The sequence below is a fragment of the Notamacropus eugenii genome, chromosome 1 (genome assembly GCF_028372415.1).
Source record: "Notamacropus eugenii isolate mMacEug1 chromosome 1, mMacEug1.pri_v2, whole genome shotgun sequence".
In the NCBI taxonomy this organism is placed as follows: domain Eukaryota; kingdom Metazoa; phylum Chordata; class Mammalia; order Diprotodontia; family Macropodidae; genus Notamacropus; species Notamacropus eugenii.
This window is the reverse complement of record NC_092872.1, coordinates 368,002,844-368,025,623: the sequence shown is the minus strand read 5'-3', so window position 1 is coordinate 368,025,623 and position 22,780 is coordinate 368,002,844. Positions and strand designations below refer to the sequence as shown.

Genomic DNA, 22,780 nt, shown 5'->3' with positions numbered 1-22,780 from the left:
TGCGCACGTGCGTGCTTGCGAAAGCCGCACTCCCGCGGCTCTGAGCTCACCGCGCCCGGGCCGGGTCCCGACTCCGCCCTGTGTTTTTGCGGCTCTGGCCCGGCTCACTGGCGCAGAGGGGCCGGGCTTGTAGGAGCCGCATCCCCGAGGTCTGGCAGGGAGGACGGGCGGCCGGGGCCGGGGCCATGCTGGGCAAGGACTACATGTTAGCTATCATCTTGGTCAACTGCGACGGTGCGTGGGGGTCCGGGCTGTGGTGGGCGACCCGGGAGATCCGCGGAGAGCGGGAGCCGCGGGAGCCAGGGCTGGTGGGGAGGGGAGCCGGGCGGGCCCCAGCGGGGCCCAAGGACGAGGCGGGAGGCGGTGGCAGGTAGCGGGAGCAGCTGACGCCGGCCAGAGACGCCGCTTGCAGGTGCAGCCGCAGAGCTCCGGGGAGGTCCGGGCTGAGCTTCGAACTCCGCTTACCTCCCCCCCGTCGTGGTCGTCCCCTCCCATCCCAGGCCTAGGCGCAGCCTGGTGTGTGAGGCTCGGGGATTCTGAACCTGGCATGGACCTGTGTGGTAGCCTGGTGAAGCCCGTGGACCTCTTCTCAGAATAATGTGTTTTGATGATACAGTAAAATACACAGCAGTTATTTTTCAATAAAGTTATAAAACTAAAAATAATTTAGACCCCCAGGTCAAGGATCCTTGGAAAGGAGTCCCTAGTTTGATTGTTTATTAGCTATGTGACCCTGCAAGTCACTTGAGCTCTTTGAGCATTATTTTCTTCATCTGCAAAATGAGAGAGGTGGGTGAGATGATCTCTAAGGCCCTTTCTGGCTCTTCTTGAGCACAGGGCTGGGACTGCGTTTTGTCTGAATACTCTAGTTTACGCTCTTGACCATGGTGTTCTTACAGATGACTTGTGGGGTGACCAGAGCCTAGAGGGAGAGCCAGGGTTGCCTCCTGGGTGGCGGAAGATCCATGATGCTGCTGGCACCTATTACTGGCATGTATCCAGTGGCAGTACTCAATGGCAGCGCCCAGTCTGGGAACCTGGGGATTCTATACCACCTGACTCGGTATGTGGAAGTTGGGGAAAGATTGATAATGTCTGTTGGGTCTGGAGGGAATAGTAATCCTCCTGTTAGGGTCCCTGATCTACTCATGTGACTTAAGTTGACCTTCCTCTCCACAGGGCACAGAAGGGGCTTGGGGATTACGACCCCCCAAAGGGAGATCCTTCTCTAGCCTGGAAAGTTCACTGGACCGAAGGTAATCAGGATAAGGATGTGGATTTCAGTGTCTGCTGAACTCCCTATCAGGAGGCAGGGGGAGGAGAGGGCAACTGTGGCTAAATGGCCACAGTCAATCATCTGGCTCATTGGCTGCCATGTTAGAATTATGTTTTCAACTCTTTGTGTTCTAAGAGAGTTGGTATTCTTCCCTATGGAGAGCTCTCACCAGCCCTGCTCTATTTCAGGATTTCTCTACCCTGGTATGGGGAAGAAGCCTACATCCGAAACGTGGAACCAGGCTCCAAGGTAGAGGGTGGTGGGTACCAGTGCCTACTTTTGAGCACCAGGGATCCCCTGGGAATGTGAAAGCAGATATTAATGAGCCCTTAGAATTGGAGCCTGGACCAAAATGATATCTGGGTGTGGGGTGGTAGGGAAGGGTCATGGGAGAGCCTATCATTAGGTACAAAGGGATTATTTGTGTTTCCAGAGCCAAGTGGGCATCATGTGCTACACTTTGGTCCCCTCCTTTCATAGGGGATGATGGGCTTTCTTGGTAGAATGATGCTGATACCTGCTATGTGCCCATGGGCAAAACATTTAACTTTTCTGAACCTTAATTTTCTCACCCCTAAAGTAGAGGCTTCTACTATCTTTCTCATGGTTTCATGAGGCAAGTACATTGTAAAACATCTAATTAAGCCCTCTATAAATGTAGGATGTTTCTGTGATAACTATAGGGACCCATCTATAGAGGAGGCTCCTCATTTCTACAACTCCTAAATCCCCCCTTCCCCAATTAACCTTTTCCTACCTGGCCCTATTATCTATCAGTGCTTTGCAGTACGTTCTCTGGGCTGGGTGGAGGTGCCCGAGGAGGACCTGGCACCTGGAAAGAGTAGCATTGCTGTCAATAACTGCATTCAACAGCTGGCACAAAGCCGGGGTCAAAACCACCCACCTACTAGGGCCTGGGGTGAGGTGAGTCTACCCATTAACTGCTTGTTCCTCTTTCTTCTCAATTCCCCTCTTCTGTGGCTTGGATTAGAAGGACTCAGAGGCTAGATAGAAGTGGCCAATATCCCTCGATAGGGACTCTCAAGCTTAGAGGCAGCAAAGGACACTAAGTTTTTTGAAGTCATCTGGAAAGGTTCAAATCCCTATTACTACTTGTGTGTTATGTTGGACAAATGGTACTTCTCCATTCTTTTAGACTACATCTCGATTGAATCCCCTTCCACTTTAAGTACTGTGATCCTAGGGTTACACAGAACTTGATCTGATTTTTTCTTTCTCCTTCCCCACATAGAACTTGATCTGGCCCTTTAGACTCACCTCCCTGTCCTATTTTCCCAGAAACCATTCTCAACCTCAGTGTCCCCTTAGAGCTCTCCTATAAGTCATTCATTACTCACAGGAGGCCTTAATTCCCCTGGGGTCTCTGTAGGGTCAGAACATGTTGATGATTCTGAAGAAAGACATGATGAGTCTGGTGAATCCCTTGGACCACAGCCTAATCCATTGTCAGCCCCTTGTGCACATCCGAGTCTGGGGTGTGGGCAGCACCAATGGCCGGTGAGAAATTCCTGGACAACTGATTTTCCTGAAGATTTGAAGTCCCTCTCCCCCAGGAGTGATTCTCTGACACTGACCCCCATGGACACTGATTCCCTGACCTTGCCAAGCTGGACCTTGATTCTAGACCCCTTTCAGACCCTGGCCCCCTGACCTTGCCGTGCTGGACCTTAGTCTCAGACTTCTCTCAGATTTGACCCTCCTAGATGCTGATTCCCCTCTTTGTTCTGGCATGGACCTGCTGGGGGAGGGCAAACTGAGCTACTTCTTGCCTCTAAAAGGATTGGGAAGGATGGGGATGAAGCAGGAAAGGGCTGGGCTGACTGTCCCCTATGCTCTTCACATGCTTCTGGATCAGGGACAGGTGAGTTCCAGGGCCAAGTGCCCCATCTATTCTCCTCCCTCACTTCCTTCCATTCCCTTTCACTCTGAAGACCTCTGTTGTCTTTTTCTAGATATCCTGTCTTCTGTCTTTCCCCTCCTCCCAATGTCTTTCTCTTTCATTCCCATCACTCAGCTTCCCAAACCCATCCCTACTCCCTCACAGGGACTTCGCCTTTGTGGCGGGTGACAAGGACACCTGCATGTTGAAATGCCACGTGTTTCGCTGTGATGTCCCAGCCAAGGCCATTGCCAGTGCCCTGCATGGGCTGTGTGCCCAGGTGAGGGGCCCTGAAGGGGAAACGGTAGGAGGGAACTGCAGGTGAATGGGGACATGAGTCCCAAGAGTTCCCCTGGCCTGATCTCTCACCCCCGACCCCAGAGTGTTTATGTTGCAGATTCTGTCAGAGAGAGCTGGGGTGAGTGGTGAGCCTCCTCGATGTTCTTTGGACCCCATCTCCCCTGAGGATCTACCCAGGCAAGGTATAGCTAGAGAATGGGGTAAAGAGTAGAGACCACAGGGACAAGGCCAAGAAAATAAGTTTAGTGGGGTTGGGTGGGTAGCTTGGGGGAAGGTTATAGTGGGAGGGAAAGTAGTCCCAGGTGTTTCACCCATACTTTGTGAGCAGCTTTTTCTGTTTGTTTCTCAGCGAAGGGCCCTAAAAGTGACAGGCCCTACCTGCCTTGTTCTAGACTTCAGAGTTGGGAGTAGGAAGGCCTTCCTCTCCAATGCTACACCTGCACTAGATAGTTTGGGGAGGAATGCTCACTTTGAGCATTTGAGGGGGCCACAGTGATTTTATTTACCCCTCAGTGGAGCTTCTTGATGCGGTGAGCCAGGCTGCCCAGCAGTATGAGGCTCTCTACGTTGGGACCCTACCAGTTAGCAAGGCCATGGGTGAGAAACTGCTGGGGCAGTGGGAAAATCCAAGACACAGCTGGGTGGAGGAGACTGGAGTATACCTGGGACTAGAAATACAATGTGAGATTCTGAAGTGTCTGTTGTCTCCATGTAAGGTCTAACAGTATAAAGCCTGAGGCCCTGACTCTCCCTCCCCAACCCCACGATTTATATTTACTTGGTCACCCTGTTCACTTTTTCTCTGGGCCCAAAGTGAGCCAGAGGGCCCGAACTCCTTTTCTCTTAAAAGTGTCCCTGAGGTCCACCCCCCAGACTCCTATCCCTCTGGACCAGGATAGAAGCTGCAATGGATGTATCCCCCCCAGGGATGGATGTGCTGAATGAAGCCATTGGGGCCTTGACTTCCCAGGGGGACCATCATTCCTGGGCCCCAACTATACTCAGCGTCTCTGATTCACTCATGACTGCATTACCTGTCCAGGTAACAGGGATTGTCAACCATTAAATGCTAGAGGAGGAGATCTCAGTTTCAGGAGGAAAGGGGTGGAAACCAAGATCTTGCATTAATGTGTGGAGTACTGAGGCAGGGATTGAGGCCAGGTCTCTGGGTGAGGGGAGATCATTCATGGGAGGGGGAGGCCTTCAGTAAGGGGCCAGCCCCCATTGATAATTGCATATTGGGGGTGGGGAGAAAGGGACAGGCAAAACTGGGTGCAGAAGAAGAGCCACTGTGGCAATGTCCAGTACGACATGTGACCTTCATTGGTGTTGGCCATGACCCCCACACTTTTGGACTCATTGCTGACCTTGGTCACCAACGGTTCCAGTGTGCTGCCTTCTGGTGCCAGCCCCATGCTGGTGCACTATCTGAGGCTGTTCAGGCTGCATGCATGGTGAGCTTTGCGGGTGGGGAGGAACTTGATCAGGCATGGGGGGGGGGGAGCCCTGGGAAGGGAAGGATGGTATTTTCTGGAGTTTCATTCCTGAACTGTGGTACATAAATTTCTTGATCGCTAGAGCTTCCTTGGCCAACATGAACTCCTTCCTTTTAGTTGGGAATCAGCAATAGGCAACAAAAAAGTCTAAAGAGCCATTAGAGGCCTGCGTGGGCCTTATGCTTCAAGCAGCACACATCGGTAGATGATCAGACAAACAGACATCAGCTGACAGTAGCCTTTGTCCTTTCTCCAGAGTTAGCTTTAAGGAGCTTAATAGTAGTCAGATAGGATAAAGCTGTCCTTTCCACACCCCTAGTTATCTCCTACTAATTTATTCTTTCTCAGATTCCTGTTTCCCACCATCCTTGTTACCTGGAGAATTCCCTGACTCCTCATCATGACCATCCCCTCTTCTTCTGCCCTTTATTTTCATAACCCTGGAGTATCTTTTAACTCTTCTCTTTTCCTCACATCCCATCTGGTCAGTGATCAAATCCTGTTCATAGTCCACTTCCACAACATATCTTATACATCTTTCTTCTCTAATCTCATTGTACCCCCACCAGGACAGGTCCTCAGTATCATCTCCCTGAAGGTAGTAGCCTCCCTGGAGATTGTCCTGCCTCTGTTATTTGGAGACAGATGCCATCTTTGGATGGCTCTAGTCTGTTGTGCATATTCCTGCCAGAATAATCTTGTGTATAGATCTGATACTGTCACTTGACCCCTCATAAAGCTTCAGTTGCTCCCTCTTGCCCTCAAGTAGAGTTCAGAGTCTGCCTGGCATTCAGGGGCCTTAACAACATGGTCCACTCCACTTTTACAGCCTTACCTCATGTCACTCTCCTTCATGCATTTTATGGTCGAGTCAAACTACTGTTCTCTATCCACCAAACACACAATGTGATTGATCTCCTGACTCTTTTTGCTCACCTTATTCCCTGCTTCAAATGCTGTCCTTTCCCTTTCTTCACATGTTGAGATCTTACCCAATCTTAAAAACCCAAATTAAATGGCATATAGTCCAGTTATCCTTCCCTGATGTTCTTGCTTTGTAACAACTTTCGTCCCAGACCTCACAGAATATTTTGGTTTTATAACTCTTTAATATATTTATGTAATATTGTGCATTGTAGCCATCTATGTTAATGTCTTATCCCACAATTAGATTGTAAGCTGCTTGAGTATAGGTGTGGTATCTTTCCTTGATGTCACCTATCACAGGACTATATACAATAGGTACTTAATAAATGTTTATATTATGGTATACTGTACTGTATTGCATCCCTTTTCTTAGGTACAGTATCAGAAGTGTCTTGTGGCCTCTGCAGCCCGAGGGAAGGCCCGGGGTGCCCAAGCCCGGGCTCGACTTCGCCTCAAGAGGACAAGCTCTGTGGACTCTGCAGGAGGACCCCTGCCTCTCCCACTCCCCCTGCTAAAGGGTGGAGTTGGAGGTGCGGGGGCTGCCCCTCGTAAAAGAGGTGTATTCTCCTTCTTTGACTCCTTCCGACTAAAACCCTCTTTACTTCATATGCCCTAGAATGAGCTGGGCAAGGTTGGGAAAGGGAGGTTTTGGGGGCCCCGCCAGCAATTTCACACCATTCGTATTCTAGGGGTCCAACAGGCCATCCCACTACCTCCCTATTCTCACCTGCCCCTGTGACCTGTGGCGTCTTCCTTACTTGCCCCTCATCTTCTTGCCTGCCCCATCCCTATCTCCTCTATTAATATATTAATGATTTATATTGAATATTTATTAGTCTTACCTGGGTTGACTGTAACCTCTACCCCTATCCCAGACCCATTTCCCCCCTTCCTTCCTGGTTCCTATGATCCCGCCCCTGTCCAGTCCTGGGCAGTTGGCTCTACCTCAGCAACACTTTTTAGCAAAATCAGTGCAAATAAAATCTGAGTGGCCTCATTGGGGTGTGACTGTGCTGCCAAGGAAGGGGTCAGTGGCTATTTCTGTACTTGGTGCTAGGAGATATAGATGGCTCATTTGGAGAGACTATATCCAGAGGGAAATTTGACTAGGTCTGTCCTCATGCAGAAAGGGTTGAGAGGTTCAGACAGCAGATACATCTCTTGAGCATAATTGCTGCCTGCCAGTCCTGGGCATTGGGCACTTAATTCCCAAGAGCAATCAACAACCATTAATTAAATACTAATTTCCAGGCACTATTCTGGGTGCTGGTAATAAAAGAGATGTGAAGCAGTCCCTGTCCTCAGGGAGCTTACAGTTCTCTGGGGGAGGCAATATTTATACATGTAAGTTAGTACAAAAACATAACATAAGTATCATAGAGAAAATAAATATAAGGTGTTTTGGGGAGAAGGCAGAAGCGTTGGTAGTTGAGGGTGTCAAAAACTTCATGTAGGAGCAAGCATTGTAACTGATCTTTGAAAAGAAGCTAAGTATTGTAAGAGGTAAAGAAAGTGCTATCCTGTCCTGGGGCACATATGGGAGATGGGGTATCCCATATGAAGGATGGTTAGCTAGACAGAAGAGTGAAGGAGAGTGGGGTGGAAAGAATGGTTGAGATTGGATTCTGTTATGTGCCAGAGGTTCTGCATTTGCTTTGGGCCACTAAACAAGCAGAGTGTGGGACCTGGAGTCAGGAAAAAATTGAAATCCTGAAGCAGACACTTATTGTGTGACAAGTCACAGTTTTAGTCTCAGTTTCAAAAAAATTATTTTCTTTTTTACTACATCTTGAATTCCAAGTTTGCTCCTCCTTCCCTCCCAAAACTGGGAAGGCCAACATTTGATATAGATCTATATGATATATAGATATATATCTATAGATATATATGTGGAACCATACAATGTATAATTCTATGTATCAATTCTTTTTCTGGAGATGGATAGCATTTCTAGTTGATTTGAATGTTCCTATTATCCAGAATAACTTAATTCACAGTTACTCTTCAAATAATATTATTAATGTATATAATGTTCTCTTGGTTCTTTTCATTTCCCTGCATTATTTAATGCAAGCCTTTCACTATTTTTCTAAAACCAACCTGCTCATCATTTCTTACAGCATAGCAGTATTTCATCTCAATCATATACCACAACTTAATCAGCCATTCCTCAATTGATGGGTGGGATATTCCCTCAATTTCCAGTTCTTTGCCAAGTTGAGCTGGTATAAATATTTTAGAATATATAGGTTCTTTTTCTTTTATCCTGATTACCTTGGGAAACAGACCTAATAGTGGTGTTGCTGAGTCAAAGAGTATATACATAATTCCAGATTGTGCTCCAAAATAGTTGGGTCACTTCACAATTCCACTAACAGTATATTAGTGTCCCAGTTTTTCCACATCCCCTTGAACATTTGTCATTTTTCCCTTCTTTCATTTTAGCCAATCTGATAGGTGGGGGATGATCGATATCTTGATTGTTTTAATTTGCATTTCTCTAAAAAAATAATAATTTAGAGTATTTTTTCATATGACTATATATAGCTTTGATTTCTTCCAAAAGCTGTCTGTTCGTATCCTTTGATCACTTATCAGTTGGGGAATGATTCATATTCTTATAGATTTGACTCAGTGTTCTATGTATTTGAGAGAAAGGACCTTTATCCAAGAAACTATGAACATTTTTCCCCCAATTTTCTATTTTCTTTCTAATCTTGGCTCCATTGGTTTTATTTGTACAAAACCTTTTAAATTCAATCAGAACTACCTATTTTACATCCCACAGTGCTATCTCTTGTTTATTCCTAAATAATTCCACAAATCTGATCGATATTATGTTCCATGTTCTTCTGATTTACTTGTGATAACTCCCTTTATGTCTAGGTCATGTAGCCATTTTGACTATATATTGGTAAATGGTATAAGATTGTTCTATACCTACTTTCCAGTGCTTTCCAGTTTTCCCCAGCAATTTTTTTTTCTTACCATAGTGAATTCTTATCCCAAACACTTAGATTTTCATAGTTATCAAATACAAGGTTACTACTAATAGTTTACCATTGTTTATTGTATTATCTACTCTCTTCCACTGATCCACCATTCTGTTTCTTAGCCAGTACCAGATAGTTTGATAATTACTGCCTTATAATATAGTTTAAGATCTGGTTCTGCTAGACCTCCTTCCTTTACATTTTTTCATTAGTACCTTTGATATTCTTGATCTTTTGTTTTTCCAAATGACTTTTGTTATTGTTTTTCTAGCTCAATAAAAGTTTTTTGGTAATTTAATTGGGATGGCATTGAATAAGGTTAAGTAGAAGCAGCCTCAGTTCCTTCATCTGCAAAATGAAGGTACCTATCTTACAGGATTATATAAAATGCTTAGTAAACCTTATAAATGATATTACTATCATTATCTTAGAGTGAATGAGAACAGCTGGAATTTATTGAGCAGGGGAGTGGTAATAGGAATGTCATTCTGGCAGTTCTTTCATTGTCATTCAGGCAAATTTGATTCTAATGCTTGGACCATGGTGTAGTGGTCCTTGTCAAGTGAAGTAAGGCACTTATCTCTTGGTCTCAGTTTTCCTCATCTGTACAAAGGTGTATTGGACTAGATTAGGGATTATTAACATTTTTTTTGTGTCTTAGACCCATTTGGCATCTGGTGAAACCTGTGGATTCTTTGGTATATTGTTTGTTAGATATGTTCATCGCTGAAGGAAATACTTGAGTTCAGTTAACAGTGAAAATAAAGATGTAATTTTTCCCCCATTCAGGATAGTGGCCCTCCAAGTTATTACCTCAGACTATATAATTTTAAAAGTTCCCTTCAAGCTCTAAGGATGCTCTGCCCCAAACCGGAAAGCTAGCCCAGGGTATGGGACATGAGAGGCGGCAACCTAGAAGAGTTAAGAGCACTCCTAACTTGGGAGTTGGGAAGCATTTAACCACTGTATTCTGGGGGAAAATATAAACAGGACACAATTTTGAATTCAGTCAAGATTATTAGCATTTACTTACATCTAGACAACCAAAAGAATAAATCAGGTTCTTCTTTATAGCCATTGCCAAATATTGAATTGTAAATGTTCAAAAAGAAAATTTAGCATTTGGCTCTTGCAGGCTACAGCTGGCTAAAATATACCCTGCACTTGCCTTCCAGGCTTATCTCCTTGACTTTGGGAAAGTAATTTCACCTCTTTCACTTGCCTTACTATAAAATGGGAATGAAGGTACTTATGCTAACCATTCTGGCAGGGCTGTTTCGAGGAAAGTACTTTGTAAACCTTAAAATGCTACAGAAATGAGTTACTCCTTTGAGTTTTCTCTTGTAAACGCATTAGGGCACACAGAGTCTGTGTCTCTTTATGATAGAAGGCACTGGGCTCTCCCAGGGCTATGCCCTGGCCTTCTCATCTTCCTTTTTCTTATTGTATTTGGTGACCTCATCAACCTCCGTGGATTTAAGTCTCATCCATCTGTTAATCATTCTCAAACCTACTTATCCTGCCCTAACCATTGCTGACCTCCAGGGTCACATCTCTAAGTGCCTTTCAGACTTCTCAAGCTGAATGTTCAGTAGACATTTTAAACTCAACATTTCCAAGACTGAACTCATTTTCCTTCCAAATCCCATTCCCTCCAGAGTACTGTAATACTGTCCGGAACCTCTCTGACTCCCATGTACAGTCAGTTGCCTTGCAGTTTTCAGTTTTGCAACATCTCTGGAATACAGCCTTTTCTCTCCTCTGATTCTGCCACCGACCTGGTGCAGGCCAACATTTATTAAGTGCCTGCTATGTGTCAGGCACTGAGATAAACAACAAGGATAGGGAAAGGAGCAAAAGAACCCCAGCCTCGAAGGGCCTCACAGTTGGATGCCCTGCTGGTCAGTCTCCCAGTCTCAAGTCTTCCCACCATAATCATCCTTCACTCAGTTGCCAAAGTGCTGCTTGTGATGAGGACTGGGATACCAGGGGCAGGTCATCTGGAGAAGAGTTCAGTAACTCAAGCATTGTTGAAGTCAAGGTGAAGATTACGCTTTTCAGCAGGCAAGAGTTCTTAGGGAACCTGTAACCTTAAAGGGGTACAGGGAAAGTTCATAAAGGATATTCTGTAGTATTACTTGTGCCAAATATGCTCACTAGGTGTTTTGAGGTGGGATTAGGGAGTGGTTAAAGAGTGGTCAGTTCTTAAAGGAACATGCACTTTTGGTATTTACTGTGCAGGTATTTTACCCCAAATTCATCAGGAAATAGCCCAAGGTGGGGCTATCTAGAGATGTAGTTTTAGGCCTGAACTAAGTCAACCTAGGGTCAGGGCTGACCAGGAAGAACCAGGCTTCTCGTCAGTGTCTTGTTAGACATGATTAACAGAAGGGAGTGTAGGCATGTCGAAGTCTAGGATCCATGATTGGTCGTTATGACCCAGTGCCCAGCCCGTTCAGTCAGTGCACAGCTGGTTAAGCCCGGTGAGTTCTACAGGAGCAGCTGGCTGCTGTAGCAGGAAGGCAGATAACGTTGTTGCTGGGGCAGGCTGTGTCCTTCAGGGAGAAGCTGCCTGAGAGTATTTGGAGGCTAGAGAGGTGTGACTTCAGAATGGGGGCCCAGGCACCCCAGCACGTGGCCCGCGGGCCGCCTCGGGGCTCCCGATCACCTCCAGGGATTGAATACGAAATTGCGTTCAAAACCCTTGGTAGCTTGCTCCCTACCCCCCAATCCTCTCCGGTCCAGGGAGGCTGCTGGCTGCGCCTCCAACAAGACTCGGCTCCGGGGACATTTCCTCCGGCTGACTCCCATGCCCGGAGCCTCTCCCTGGCCTCTGTCCCAACTAAAATCCCATCTGACACAGGAAGCCCTTCCCAGCTCCCTGATCCCGGGGCCTGCGCTGTGGGTGACTGCTGATTTATTCTCTGCAGTGCTCGTTTGGACCTGTTTGTTTGTATGTTCTTCATTTACCCCACCAGACTGTGAGCCCCTCGAGGTCTGGGGCGGTTCTGTCTATTGAATGTACGTATACCCCTAGTGCTTAGCACGGTGCCTGGCATACAATAGGCGCTTAATAAATGCTTGCGCGTTCCAACGGGAGGTAGCGAAACAGCTCAGGCGACCCTCGACCCCTCTTTAAGACACCTGCCCCCCAGTCTCGGAACCTGCGAGAGACAGCCACAGCAACCTCCTCCTCGCCAGCTCGGGACCGAATAGTGGCGGGCGGGGGTGGGTGGAGCTGCGCGCGAGGGCGAGCCGCGGGACGACCCAATGACAAACGGAGGAGCCCGGCATGACCCGCCTCCGGAAGTGACGCGCCACCGCCCCGCTGGCCATGCGGAAGTGAGGCGATGGCAGAGCTGTACGTGAAGCCGGGTGAGTGGAGCTCGGCGCCTCTGGACCCCCCTCTCAGCTCCGGGACCGGAGGACTCAGGCGGGGCCGTTCCGGGGTGGTCACGTGGTGGTAGGGGTGAGGAGGCGCAGGGCGTGACAGCTCTCGGTCCCATCTTTCCCACCTGATCCTCGCTCTCCATCTTCGCCCAACCATTCCTTTCTCCCCCTCCTCCATCCGCTTTGCCCTTCTCCGCGCCTCCCGCCTCGTCGCCCCCGTCCCCCTACTCCCCCTCTCCTCCCGTCTGTTCCTCACCTCCCTCTCTCGCTTCTCCACCTCCCCGTGCCCTCCTGCGCTCCCGCCCCATCTTGCCCCTTCTCTTTTCCTCCCTCTTCTCTCTCCCCTTTCTTCCTTCATTCTTTCTCCTTTGTTTTCATCTTCTCCGGTACCTCCACATTCCTTTCTTTTTTCTGATTGCTTCCTCCCTCCCTCCCTCCTCACTTTCCTCCTTTCTTTTTCAGGGAACAAGGACAGAGGCTGGAATGACCCGCCACAGTTCTCGTATGGGTTGCAGACCCAGGCTGGCAGTCACAAAAGGACACCACTCACCAAGCGGGTGGCTGCTCCCCAGGATGGTTCTCCTAAAGGTGAGCGCTTGGGAGCCCCGTTCCCATTCCCACGGGGATCAGACTGCCTCTCTTTCCTTCATGCAGGAGGCTTTGGCTTCTTTCATTCTTTTTCTGTTCTCTCAGAGACACAGCTTTCCTTTGGGACGGTTCTTGCCAAAAGGTTGTAGTGAGAAGGATTCAGGCTTGTTCTCTTTGAACCTTGACATAGACTTTCTAAACCCCAAATAATTTCTGGTTAAATGAGTAGTTTTTGCTCTTACAGGGCTTTAAACTGTGAGAAGTGTTTAGGGTCCCGGCTTTCACTTCTTAATGAAAAAGTTTCCTTCCTTTTCACCTCCTCTCCTTCCAGCTACCTAGTCCTGAGACCATTGACCGGGAGAAGCTGAAGGATGTTCATTAGTTTCTAAAGTCTCAGGAAAGGGTCCTAGTGGGGGCAGTGGGAGAGGAGGAAACTGGGGGCAGGGCTTCTTACCAGTTAGGCCATGATGCTCAGTGCTGTTCTCAGCACACTGATTTACCTTCTCAGTGCCTGCCTCAGAGCCTTTTACTGGGGCTCCTCCAGTGGGACCACCACCTCTCCTGACAAAGGCTCCAGGGCCCCCACTCGGGGGAAGCTCTTCTCCTTTGAGATTGGGACCCGCCAGCTCCTCAGTCACTTGTGAAACAATGCTGGAAGATGTTCTGGGACCTTTGGAACAGGCTTTGGAGGATTGCCGGGCTCACACACAGGTGAGGCCCAGGGGAACCCACAGTTTCGGGATGGAAGTTGAGATTAGCTAGATTATAAGCTAGTCACTCGAGAACAAGATCTGTGTCACATCCATCTTTGTATCTCTAGTGCCTTCTACTTAAATTCAGTCTCCCTCTCCCCAACCCCTAAAAGGTGCATTGAAATTCTCTGTACTTTTTATAAAGAAGGGACAAGATTGGGCAGGTGCTGAGTTAAACCTAAGCAGCACAGTATAGATGAAGTAAGAATTCTTTTGTGGAAAAGACACTGGATTTGAAATTGTAGGTACTGGAGTTCAAATTCCATTTCAGCGTGAGTGGACAAATAACATCTCTCTCTGAGCCTGTCACCTCATCTACAAGATGAGGGGGTTGTACTTGATGACCACTAAGGTCCCTTTCCACCCCCAATTCCATCCTCTTGTTTCTTTTATCCCCCTTCATCTATTAGAATTATACTTGATTATGTGCCCATTACGGTGGAACAGACCCTGGGAATGTGTTCCAAACATTACACACATTACCTTGGCTTTGTCTTCGAGGGAGGTAAACACTTCTCTGCTTCTATCCAAGGTGACTGACTATAATTTTTTGGAGGAGTAGAGCCTAGAGGGAAGGAAGGGATTTGTTGGATGGTAAAGATTAGGAGGAATAGAAGAAAATACCAGAATGGAACAGGAGTGTTGTGGAGGGAAGAAGAAAAGGCAGAGTAGAGCTCTGACTTGGGAAGAGTTTCTGTGTATTCAGAAACAGGTGTTTGATGACATCAGCCGGCGCCTAGCCTTGCTTCAGGGACAGTGGAAGAGTGAGAAGCTGTCAGTTCCTGTGAGGAAGAGGATGGCACTGCTGGTGCAAGGTGAGCCATGTTGAGGGACCCCAGGATGCCCTAATATTCTGCCACTTTGGTTACCTATGTGGCCAGCACAGGGGCTGGAATAATCTGCTAGAGAGGCAGCAGGATATAGTGGAAATAAATTGAATAATCATTGCACTTGGAATCAAGACACTTGCTAGCTCAGACCCTGGCTATGGGCATGCCTCTTATCTCTCTGAATTGATTTCCTCATCTGCAAACTAATACTTCATAGGATTGTGGTGAAGAAAACACTCCCATAAATCTTAAAGGAGGAGGGGTGGAAAGCACTGTATTATGCTCAGGACCTTCTTTCCTTTCTCCTCTTAGAGCTCAGGAACCACAACTGGGATGGAGCTGATGACATACATCGATCACTGATGGTGGATCATGTGACTGAGGTCAGTCAGTGGATGGTGGGAGTGAAAAGGTTAATTGCAGAAAGGAGGAGCCTGCCTTCAGGGGAAACTGCTAAGGAGAAGTCTACTACTACAGAGGAGAATGAGGAGGTCTCAGGCCTGTCTACAACTCCGTAACCCCCGATTTTCTTCCTCCTCGATTAACCCCTATCTCTCCCGAGACCTTGAACTATCTCTGAATGGACCTGGTGGAGTTTGGTGTCCAGGGACTTATGTTTGCTTGTCTTGCTTGACACCGGCAGGAGATAGGGAATTGAAAAAAGGGAAGGGAGGTTCCCTTTTTAACAGAGAAGCTGCTCCAACTCCAACTGGGACTTTGACCTGACTCTGGGGAGGGAAGATTGTATAGGCAGTTCATTGGTTACTTCTGACATATGCAAATAAATAAAAAACGTATTGTCCAGTGACATGTCTTGGTAGGGCAGTGGGCATTTTTTATTCTTCAAACCACTTGCCATCAGGCTGTATAGGTCTTACCCACAAAGGTTCTCAGTTTCTTTGAAATTTTAACTCTAGTTCCTGTTCACCCTTACAGATATAGTTTAATATTAACTTGTGCTGGGTTGGATATGACAAAGTCCCTGCCCTGTAGCAGCTTTCAAATTACATGGTCAAAAGGACCTAAACACAAATAGCTGAGCTGAGGAGCCATGTTTTTTTAGTTTGGCTTCAAAATGAGAAAAAACAGAAGCTTGGAAATAAGTGATCAGCTTGTCCCTTTTCTAGGACTGGGCATGGAGAGAATGAAGATGGTTGGAAGAGGAGCAATGTGTAGGGCTTGAGCTCTTAACCCCCAGCAAAGGCAGTAGAGCTGAATGTTTCTAAACGAGCAGCTCACAGCCAGGCTGCTCCAGGGGCCAGGATAGCAAGCAAGTCAGGGTGGTCATCCCCACGGGATTCCTCTAGGGTGTAGCATGGGAGAAGATAGCTGGGCACTGACTCCAGCCCTCACTGCTACCTTTGCTCCAGTTGACCAAAAGCGGAAATGTAAAATAAAAACCCAAAGGAGCTCTACCTTGGCTAAGCAGCTGCAGTCACTCTGGAGCAGGTGTTAAGAGAGATCAGGGCCTCTGGGGAGCACTGGGTAACTGGAGTAGAAACTGAATCTTGAGAGCAAATGGCAGGTGGTTGGAAGGAATCCAGAAAGATTCCTTCCTGATTGCTGAAGAAAGGAAAATACTGCCCTTGTTTTCAGACACTTCAAGTTTGAGTCCCCGACTCTGCTGTTCACTACATGACCTTGGCTGAATAATTCCTCAGTACATTTCCTCATCTTCGGAATAATGGTTAGACTGTTGATCCTTGTAAGGTCCCTTCCATTACTAACATTCTCTGATAATGATACCAAAGGGAGAAGGGGAACCTCAAAGGACCCCTTCCTGAGGGATGATGTCCCATATTAAAACAGCAAGTAGGGATGGAAGCAGAGTTACACTAGAGACCCAGATCCCAGAACAGGGAACAAGCCTTGGCTGGTGCCAAGCTGTTGCTGTTTACAATACAGTTCCTGCCCGCCCTTGCTCCCCACCCCAGGCTGGATGGGACTGCAGTTGGAACTTAGGCCCAACCTTAAAAGCAGAGTCTTATGGGACAGGAATTCCTCATTCTAGCTTCAGTAAGACCATGGGTGGTATTGCAGTGCCTTTCCCCCTTCTGAAGAGGAAGGTGGATAAGGTGGAGAAAATAGAAATGTGACCCAGGGGAAGTCTTTCATTGTGTTTATTAAGCATCGACAGAGTGCAGTATCCAATCCCACAATTCAGTAGAAAAAAGTGGGTATTAAGGGCTCAGCACGAAACTTCCAAGTCTACATGGCCTCCATTAGTAGACTAGCACCTTCTACCCACATCCCAAATCTGAACCTTCCCTCCCCCATCACCTTGGGCTCACTTTTGAGAACTGAAGGAGCCACTAGAAATAACAAGCCTTTCTCATGCCACGGGAAGCCGAGGCCCTGCGTTTTGCAGTAAAAAGAGCTACCTGGCAGTAGCACACAGGGGCTGGGGCAGAATTCTTGTGTTAACAGGGTGAAATACTCCAGGTCAGATGTCCATTTCAAATTGTGCTTCATCTAGAGGGAAAGAGGAGCCTGGTGGTTTACATTGCCCTAATTCCCTACCATGCAGTTAAGGCCTTCTTGCCCCTGGCTCCCTCCCTTACACACTTTTCAGCTAAAAGCTGCTCTGTAGTTAAGGGACCAGCCCTGAAATATCAAAATTTCTTTAGAATTGGCCTGTCTATTCCCAGAGTTCTTGGGGAGGAGGTGTGCAGTTTTGTGTAGGTCAGGGCAACTTGTACTATTAAGGTTGCTTCTTAACGCCTTATAAACAACTGTTTTTCTACTTCCTTTTGAACCCTATCACTTAAGCCAGAAAACCAAGGCAAGAATATTGTCCAGAGTGAACAAAAAGGGATATTTTGATAAAGTTTAATTCTTTCCCTCTGAAACTTTAAGTTGCCAATGCATGACTTTAACATTTCTTGTAAAGCCTTCTTACCTGATATCTCTTCATTTTCTTTCTGCTCCTTTAATTCCTCCAGTTTGGCCAGTGGGGCCTGTGGTGGGACAGTGACCCCAGGGATCTGGGGGAGGTAGCAAGGTGGTGTCCGGGCAATGGGTGAGTTCTTACATTCCAGCAGGAATTTCCGATTGTAGATGATTATAGTTCCTGTAGGGAGTGGATCATGGAAGTTGGGAGCAGGAGTCTATGGGACAGAACTGCTGGGCCTTGCCTAAAACCTACCCCTTCCTAAACTAACTGGCTGCCTCTGGGGATAACTGAGCAAATATGACACTTTCTTTGGGTCTCAATTTCCTCATCTGAAATAGAGGATGGGCTAGATGATGCCTTCCATCTTTAGTTCAAGGAGAATACCTAATGGACAGGAGGGCATTTTCCTTTCTCGAACAGTGTTCTGCTTCACGGTTCTCTTACTGGATAACCCCTTTTTCCAGGGATGGGGAGGCTGCCTGTTTTTCCTACCCCTAGAACTATGTTTGGTGGAGGGGTCTGAGAACAAGGTCCTCGAGTCCACTGGTAAGAGTAGGAAGCCCACCCGAAGAGGAGCCTACACCTCAGTCCTGAGAGCATTCATCTCATTCCTTTCTGTCTCTAAATGGCTCAGCCAGAGACCTTGGCTGGACTGTTCTGCCCTGTGCCTTTTCCTTCACTTCTGCTCCTTCAGTTTTCCCTTGGAGGAACAGGGCAGGAGACCAACTTGTGATCTTAGGTTCTCTGACCAACTCCTAGCAGCTGACAGCCCCCACCTTAGTGTCTGCCTCTGTGGACATCTAGTAACTTTGGCACCCTCGGAGCACTGCTGGAAGGTAGTAAGAGCAAACCAGTCCTCGTGCTTCTGGGACCACAATGGCCCTGGCAAGGAGTCTAGGGGGCAGAAATGGGTGACAAAGTGAGATTTCCTGGCACCAGCAAGCCCACGTTACTTTGAGAGGCTTCTGTTTAGGGTCCTGGGTTATTTCTGAAGCCCCAAGGCCAGACTCACTGCCTCCCTGCAGTAACTGAGATCTCAAGCTCAGGCTTGCTCGCCCAGTGGGAGGCTGTGGGAACTGGCTGGGGCAAATACACATCCCAACTGTTTGGGGTCCTCGCAGTCTGGCCGCCACCCTGAACTCCGGCGAGCAGACAGTGCAGAGCCCTTGTATATGTTTCTAGGAGTGAGGCTCCGTCCAGGGAAAGGGCAGGTCCCTGGGCTCTGAAGCCTGGGCACTTCACCTTGCGAACCAGATCAAAAGGAGAACGGATGGCGCGTGCTCACCCAGCCCCCAAGGCCCCCCTTTACTAGCTACAACTCTCGTCCCTGCACCCCCACCAGCTGGATCTCTTCCCAAGCTGTAGCTAGGAGCCTGGGATGGGCGCAGCTCCCTCCCACCTGCCCCCCCCCATCCCAGCGGCTGACCTCCCAGGGTGGTGGCGTACAGCGTGCCCCCAGGCGTGGTGCTGTAGCAGTCTGGCAGCGGGTCCCAGCCCCTGGGAATTGGGCAGCTAGTAGAGGTGGACATGTTGAGCAGGTGGCGAGGAGAACACTGGAATCCAAATACCTACGTGGGCTGGGTCCCAACCACGTGCTGCCCTGGGGCAAACAACACTGAGGTCTGACCCACTGGGGCAGGGCAGGTAAGTTACTAATTCCTGGGTGGGGCCCCAGGCAGAGCCACACTTAACCCTTGATTCTTACTGTTTTAATTTTACATTTAGGTCCTTTATCTTGAAACAACGCATAAAATTGTCAGGGTTCCTTCCTAATGTTAAAGGCCAGCTAAATCTTTGATGTTATGTTATAGTAAGGAAGAAGGTAAAGGTAGACTTAAAAATCCTTATCAATTATGTCATCAACTCAGTTAACCTTATGGAAGGGAATAGTTGTACAGACAACCTAATCCCAGAGGCTCCAAGAGGCAAATAATTTAGTTGTGGACAAGTAGACAGCAAACCTATAGGCCTTGGTAGGTGGTAGTTGTATACAAGAAAGGCATCTGTGTGAGGCATGGGATAATTTGGAAATTGAGCCATTCCATCCACGAAAAACTGGCCTTGGGTCGGTTATAGAACATCTAAATACTCCCAATGATGTATGATTAAAGGCACTCACTCTCATTCCCTCACTTGAATGATATCCAAGGCTTCACAGGGAAAAAGCCTAAGTTAATTAAAAACTCATTGCCACCCATACACAAGAGTATAGAGGTTTCTCTTTGGATGAAATGTAAACTTTCCTGACATTTCTTAAAGCACTTTGCTTTTCCTGATGAGTCTTTTTATTTTAAAGACTCAGAGACAGCAAAGGATTTGACAAGGTTCCAACTGCCCCAGATGACCTCAGCCCTCACCATTTATCCTCTCCTTTCTGTGGCTGAATTACTGCAAAGGTCAAAGGAAAGAGATAATAATGCATAATAGCCTCAGTTCCAGATCAGTTTCTTCAACAAGTTATCCCTTCCACCCCTCAAAATTTATTATCTAAAAAGTTTTTGATGCCTCTTGCTTTTTTTTTTTTTTGTTACACTTTGGTCATTTTCCAGTATAATCTACTTTCTTCTCCCCCAACTCTCACCAGGGGTCACAAAGAAGAACAGTTGGGTGTAGGTCAGAGGAAAAAGTGCCTCCTCCCTCCTGTAGTAAAGCAGAGAATTTTCTTAAGAAATATGGAAGGAAATAAAAGTTCCATGGATATGCAACATCATTTAGTGAAAAATTCCCTTTTCCATAACTAAAGTGGAATGATTTTGAAGTGTTTCCAAACTATTCCTTTTCTCTCCCATTCCCCACAGGGGAAACAATTAATTGTCACATAATCTAAGAGGCTGTTAGGTACGTTTTCTTGGATGCTCACTTAAAAAATCATGTTCTCTGGACCAAATTCCCAAGGACTTGGCTTCCTTAGAATTAAGTGAAGAAAATTGGTAGTGACCATCTCTTTGGGCAGGTGACAAGTAGTTACATGACTAGAAGCAATAACAGTAACTTAACCCCACACAGTGCTACTGTGGAACCATGATGGAAGAATTCATTCAGGATGAATTTAAGAACTAGGGAATCAAGTTGTTATGCCTTAGCATAACAACAGTCCAAAGGTCTTAACTGAGTGAAGTAAGGTCACAATCACAAAGCACACCCACTTTATTCTGTTTGGATGGGAACTGTGGAATGACTGGTCTCTCCCTTTTCCAAGCTGGCCCTGACTGGCATGCAGCACTTCTGAAAAGTTTCTTATTGATTTACCTAGGAAGGAGTGGTAATGGTGGAAGCAGGTGAGTTGGTTTAACAGAGACCTTGGCTTTTAGGTGAGTGAACAGATCAACAAACTGAAAGAGCTTCTCTGGGATATGAAATTTCTTCACCCATAGTTTGTAGCACCTCCCATTACCTTTTCCTTCTCCCATTTACTTAGCAGAGTGGTGGTGCCCCCTTTGTACTTGTACCAGTACTAAAAAAAAAGTGCTTTTTTACAAAAAGGCCATCAATGCACCATAGATTGTAGATATTAAAAATATCTTGCTACAAACTCTTTTGTGATGGAATTTATTTTGTTTTAAATAAGTGGGCTTGAAAATCCTTAATATAAGATAATGCCTTCTTTTTGATGAATTTTTACTGTAATGGAATAGATTTTTAAATTGCCTAAAGTATCTCCAATAAACACACAGGTGTATGATGTTTTCATCCAAATCTCCATCTTACTCCCCGCCCCACAATAACCTTTTCCTTTCCTTTCAAGTCATAACTAAAAGGAAATACTAATTATCAAAATATTTCACTATATAATCCCTGAAGATTTCCATTAATTCTGTAACCATATATACCCATCCCAGATGTGCTATCAAGAAGGGATAATTGACAATAGTCAAGATTGTTTATTTTTATACAAGATCAGTTTATTTTTATACAATGTTAAAGTTACTAAAAGGGAAAGGAGGAGAGGCAGGCTGACAGTAGTATGGGAGTGTATATGGGGAGAGAAGGGGTTTAAACTGGGGAGTAGATTCAATAGAAAAACAAGTAGTCTTAGTAAAAGAAACTGAGCACTTTTAAAGATCCTTTCCCTCAAAATTTTCCAATAATTATAACCTAACAGGCAAGAAAGTATGTCAGCTGGTCTACCAAACAGCTTCTTGTATATGATATTATATATGCAAGATCACCTTTATTATTAGTATATATAATTCAGTTATGCTATTCTTCTCACTTTCTCATCTGAAGCTGCAAAACTTTCTCCATTAATTCTAGTGAGGTGCTTTTTTAAAGTGGCAAGTAGGAGCAAGGTTTATAGATAATAGGTATTACCTATAGATAGATATAGGTATTACCACATCATGAGCTCCAAAAAGCCTGTCAGCTAAAGAAATCTGAGAATGAGTGTCTAATCAAAAAATTACTGGAGGCAACTTCTATTTTTTGCCAAACTGAAAAAATTATAGTTGTCTTTTTTTTAAAGTCCAGTAAAAAGTTCTGCCTGATGGCTGGAATATCATAGTGTTCCAGTACACAAAAGAAAGAGAGGCATGTTTGACATAAAACTTAGGCTTTTTAATTTTGTATAGTATAAAGTATGGCTGTGTCTTCAGACCCTAGCTTTAGAGCCAGGGCAGAGAAAAACCACATAGACCAACCAAATTTTGGTCCCCTAGTTTCAGGATTCACAGGATACAAGAGAATCTTTTAAAGGATCATCATTGTTTAAAACTGAATTTCCTCCAGCCCTATCTCATCCTTGGCTGTTCCTTTCCCCCTCTCTCCCTTCCAGTTGTGTTGATCTAAGTGTGACTTCTCTCTAAGCTCCAAATTATGTTCTGCTATTCTACTTTTATAAACTCTAAGAGCAGAAAATTCACTTGTATCTAAACATGAGTACACAATTGTACTGTATTTAGTACTTTTAGTTGCATTAGATTCTTCGCATTACCTCTTGCTTTACTAGTTACAAACAATTTTCACTCTTGAGGATAGTTCACCCCACTAAACACTTTCACTTTATAGAGTGCCATAAAAAATTTATGAGTTTTCCCCAGTCCTATTTCCTGCCTTACGTCAGAAAAATAAATCTAAATAAATATTCTAATGCTAATCTAGTCTGAAACTGGTCATCTGACTCAAATTCCTTCTCATTTTCTGGACACATCTACTAAATGGTGATTGTACCAATGCCTGATGATAAAGCTCCACTGTCAGGGTTTGTGCTTTCACTCAATGAAAAGGCCATGATATTTATGGCTCACACTAATTAGGTTTACTGAGTAGAGTGAACAAGTTGAAAAACTAGTCAACAAAGACCTCTCCCCTTTTCAGATTCCAAGGTACAACTGTTGAGTAGAGATCTTTAAAGGGGAATCCCTTTAAGGGACTTCCCAACTAATTCCAAGTGACAGTGAAATCACTCAGGCATCAGTGAATATACAATAAGCAAACAA

At 46.0% G+C, this 22,780-nt stretch overlaps 2 protein-coding genes across 3 annotated transcripts; one reads left to right on the top strand and one right to left on the bottom strand.

Annotated features, from left to right (window-relative positions):
- Nucleotides 1–14: 14 nt before the first annotated feature.
- APBB3 (amyloid beta precursor protein binding family B member 3) lies at nucleotides 15–15,260 on the top strand. Its single transcript, XM_072630537.1, is given in 21 exon segments — nucleotides 15–234; nucleotides 900–1,063; nucleotides 1,180–1,256; nucleotides 1,465–1,525; nucleotides 2,054–2,200; nucleotides 2,667–2,794; nucleotides 3,342–3,456; nucleotides 3,574–3,658; nucleotides 3,990–4,073; nucleotides 4,403–4,518; nucleotides 4,733–4,930; nucleotides 6,273–6,456; nucleotides 8,020–8,090; nucleotides 8,092–8,124; nucleotides 10,260–10,262; nucleotides 12,109–12,211; nucleotides 12,214–12,267; nucleotides 12,745–12,870; nucleotides 13,379–13,581; nucleotides 14,329–14,437; nucleotides 14,765–15,260. Coding segments are annotated over 21 exon segments (2,316 nt in total). The 5' UTR covers nucleotides 15–185; the 3' UTR covers nucleotides 14,971–15,260.
- EIF4EBP3 (eukaryotic translation initiation factor 4E binding protein 3) lies at nucleotides 13,581–22,701 on the bottom strand. Of its 2 annotated transcripts, none has more exons than XM_072630530.1 (3): nucleotides 18,772–22,701; nucleotides 17,352–17,522; nucleotides 13,581–14,187 (listed from the first exon to the last, which is right to left on the bottom strand). In XM_072630530.1, the coding sequence occupies exons 1-3, from the start codon at nucleotides 18,872–18,874 to the stop codon at nucleotides 14,102–14,104; spliced, it is 360 nt and encodes a 119-aa protein (XP_072486631.1). In that variant the 5' UTR covers nucleotides 18,875–22,701; the 3' UTR covers nucleotides 13,581–14,101. The 2 variants fall into 2 exon arrangements, with proteins under 2 accessions (XP_072486631.1, XP_072486632.1); XM_072630531.1 differs by lacking the exon at nucleotides 13,581–14,187 and adding an exon at nucleotides 16,557–16,924.
- Nucleotides 22,702–22,780: the final 79 nt, after the last annotated feature.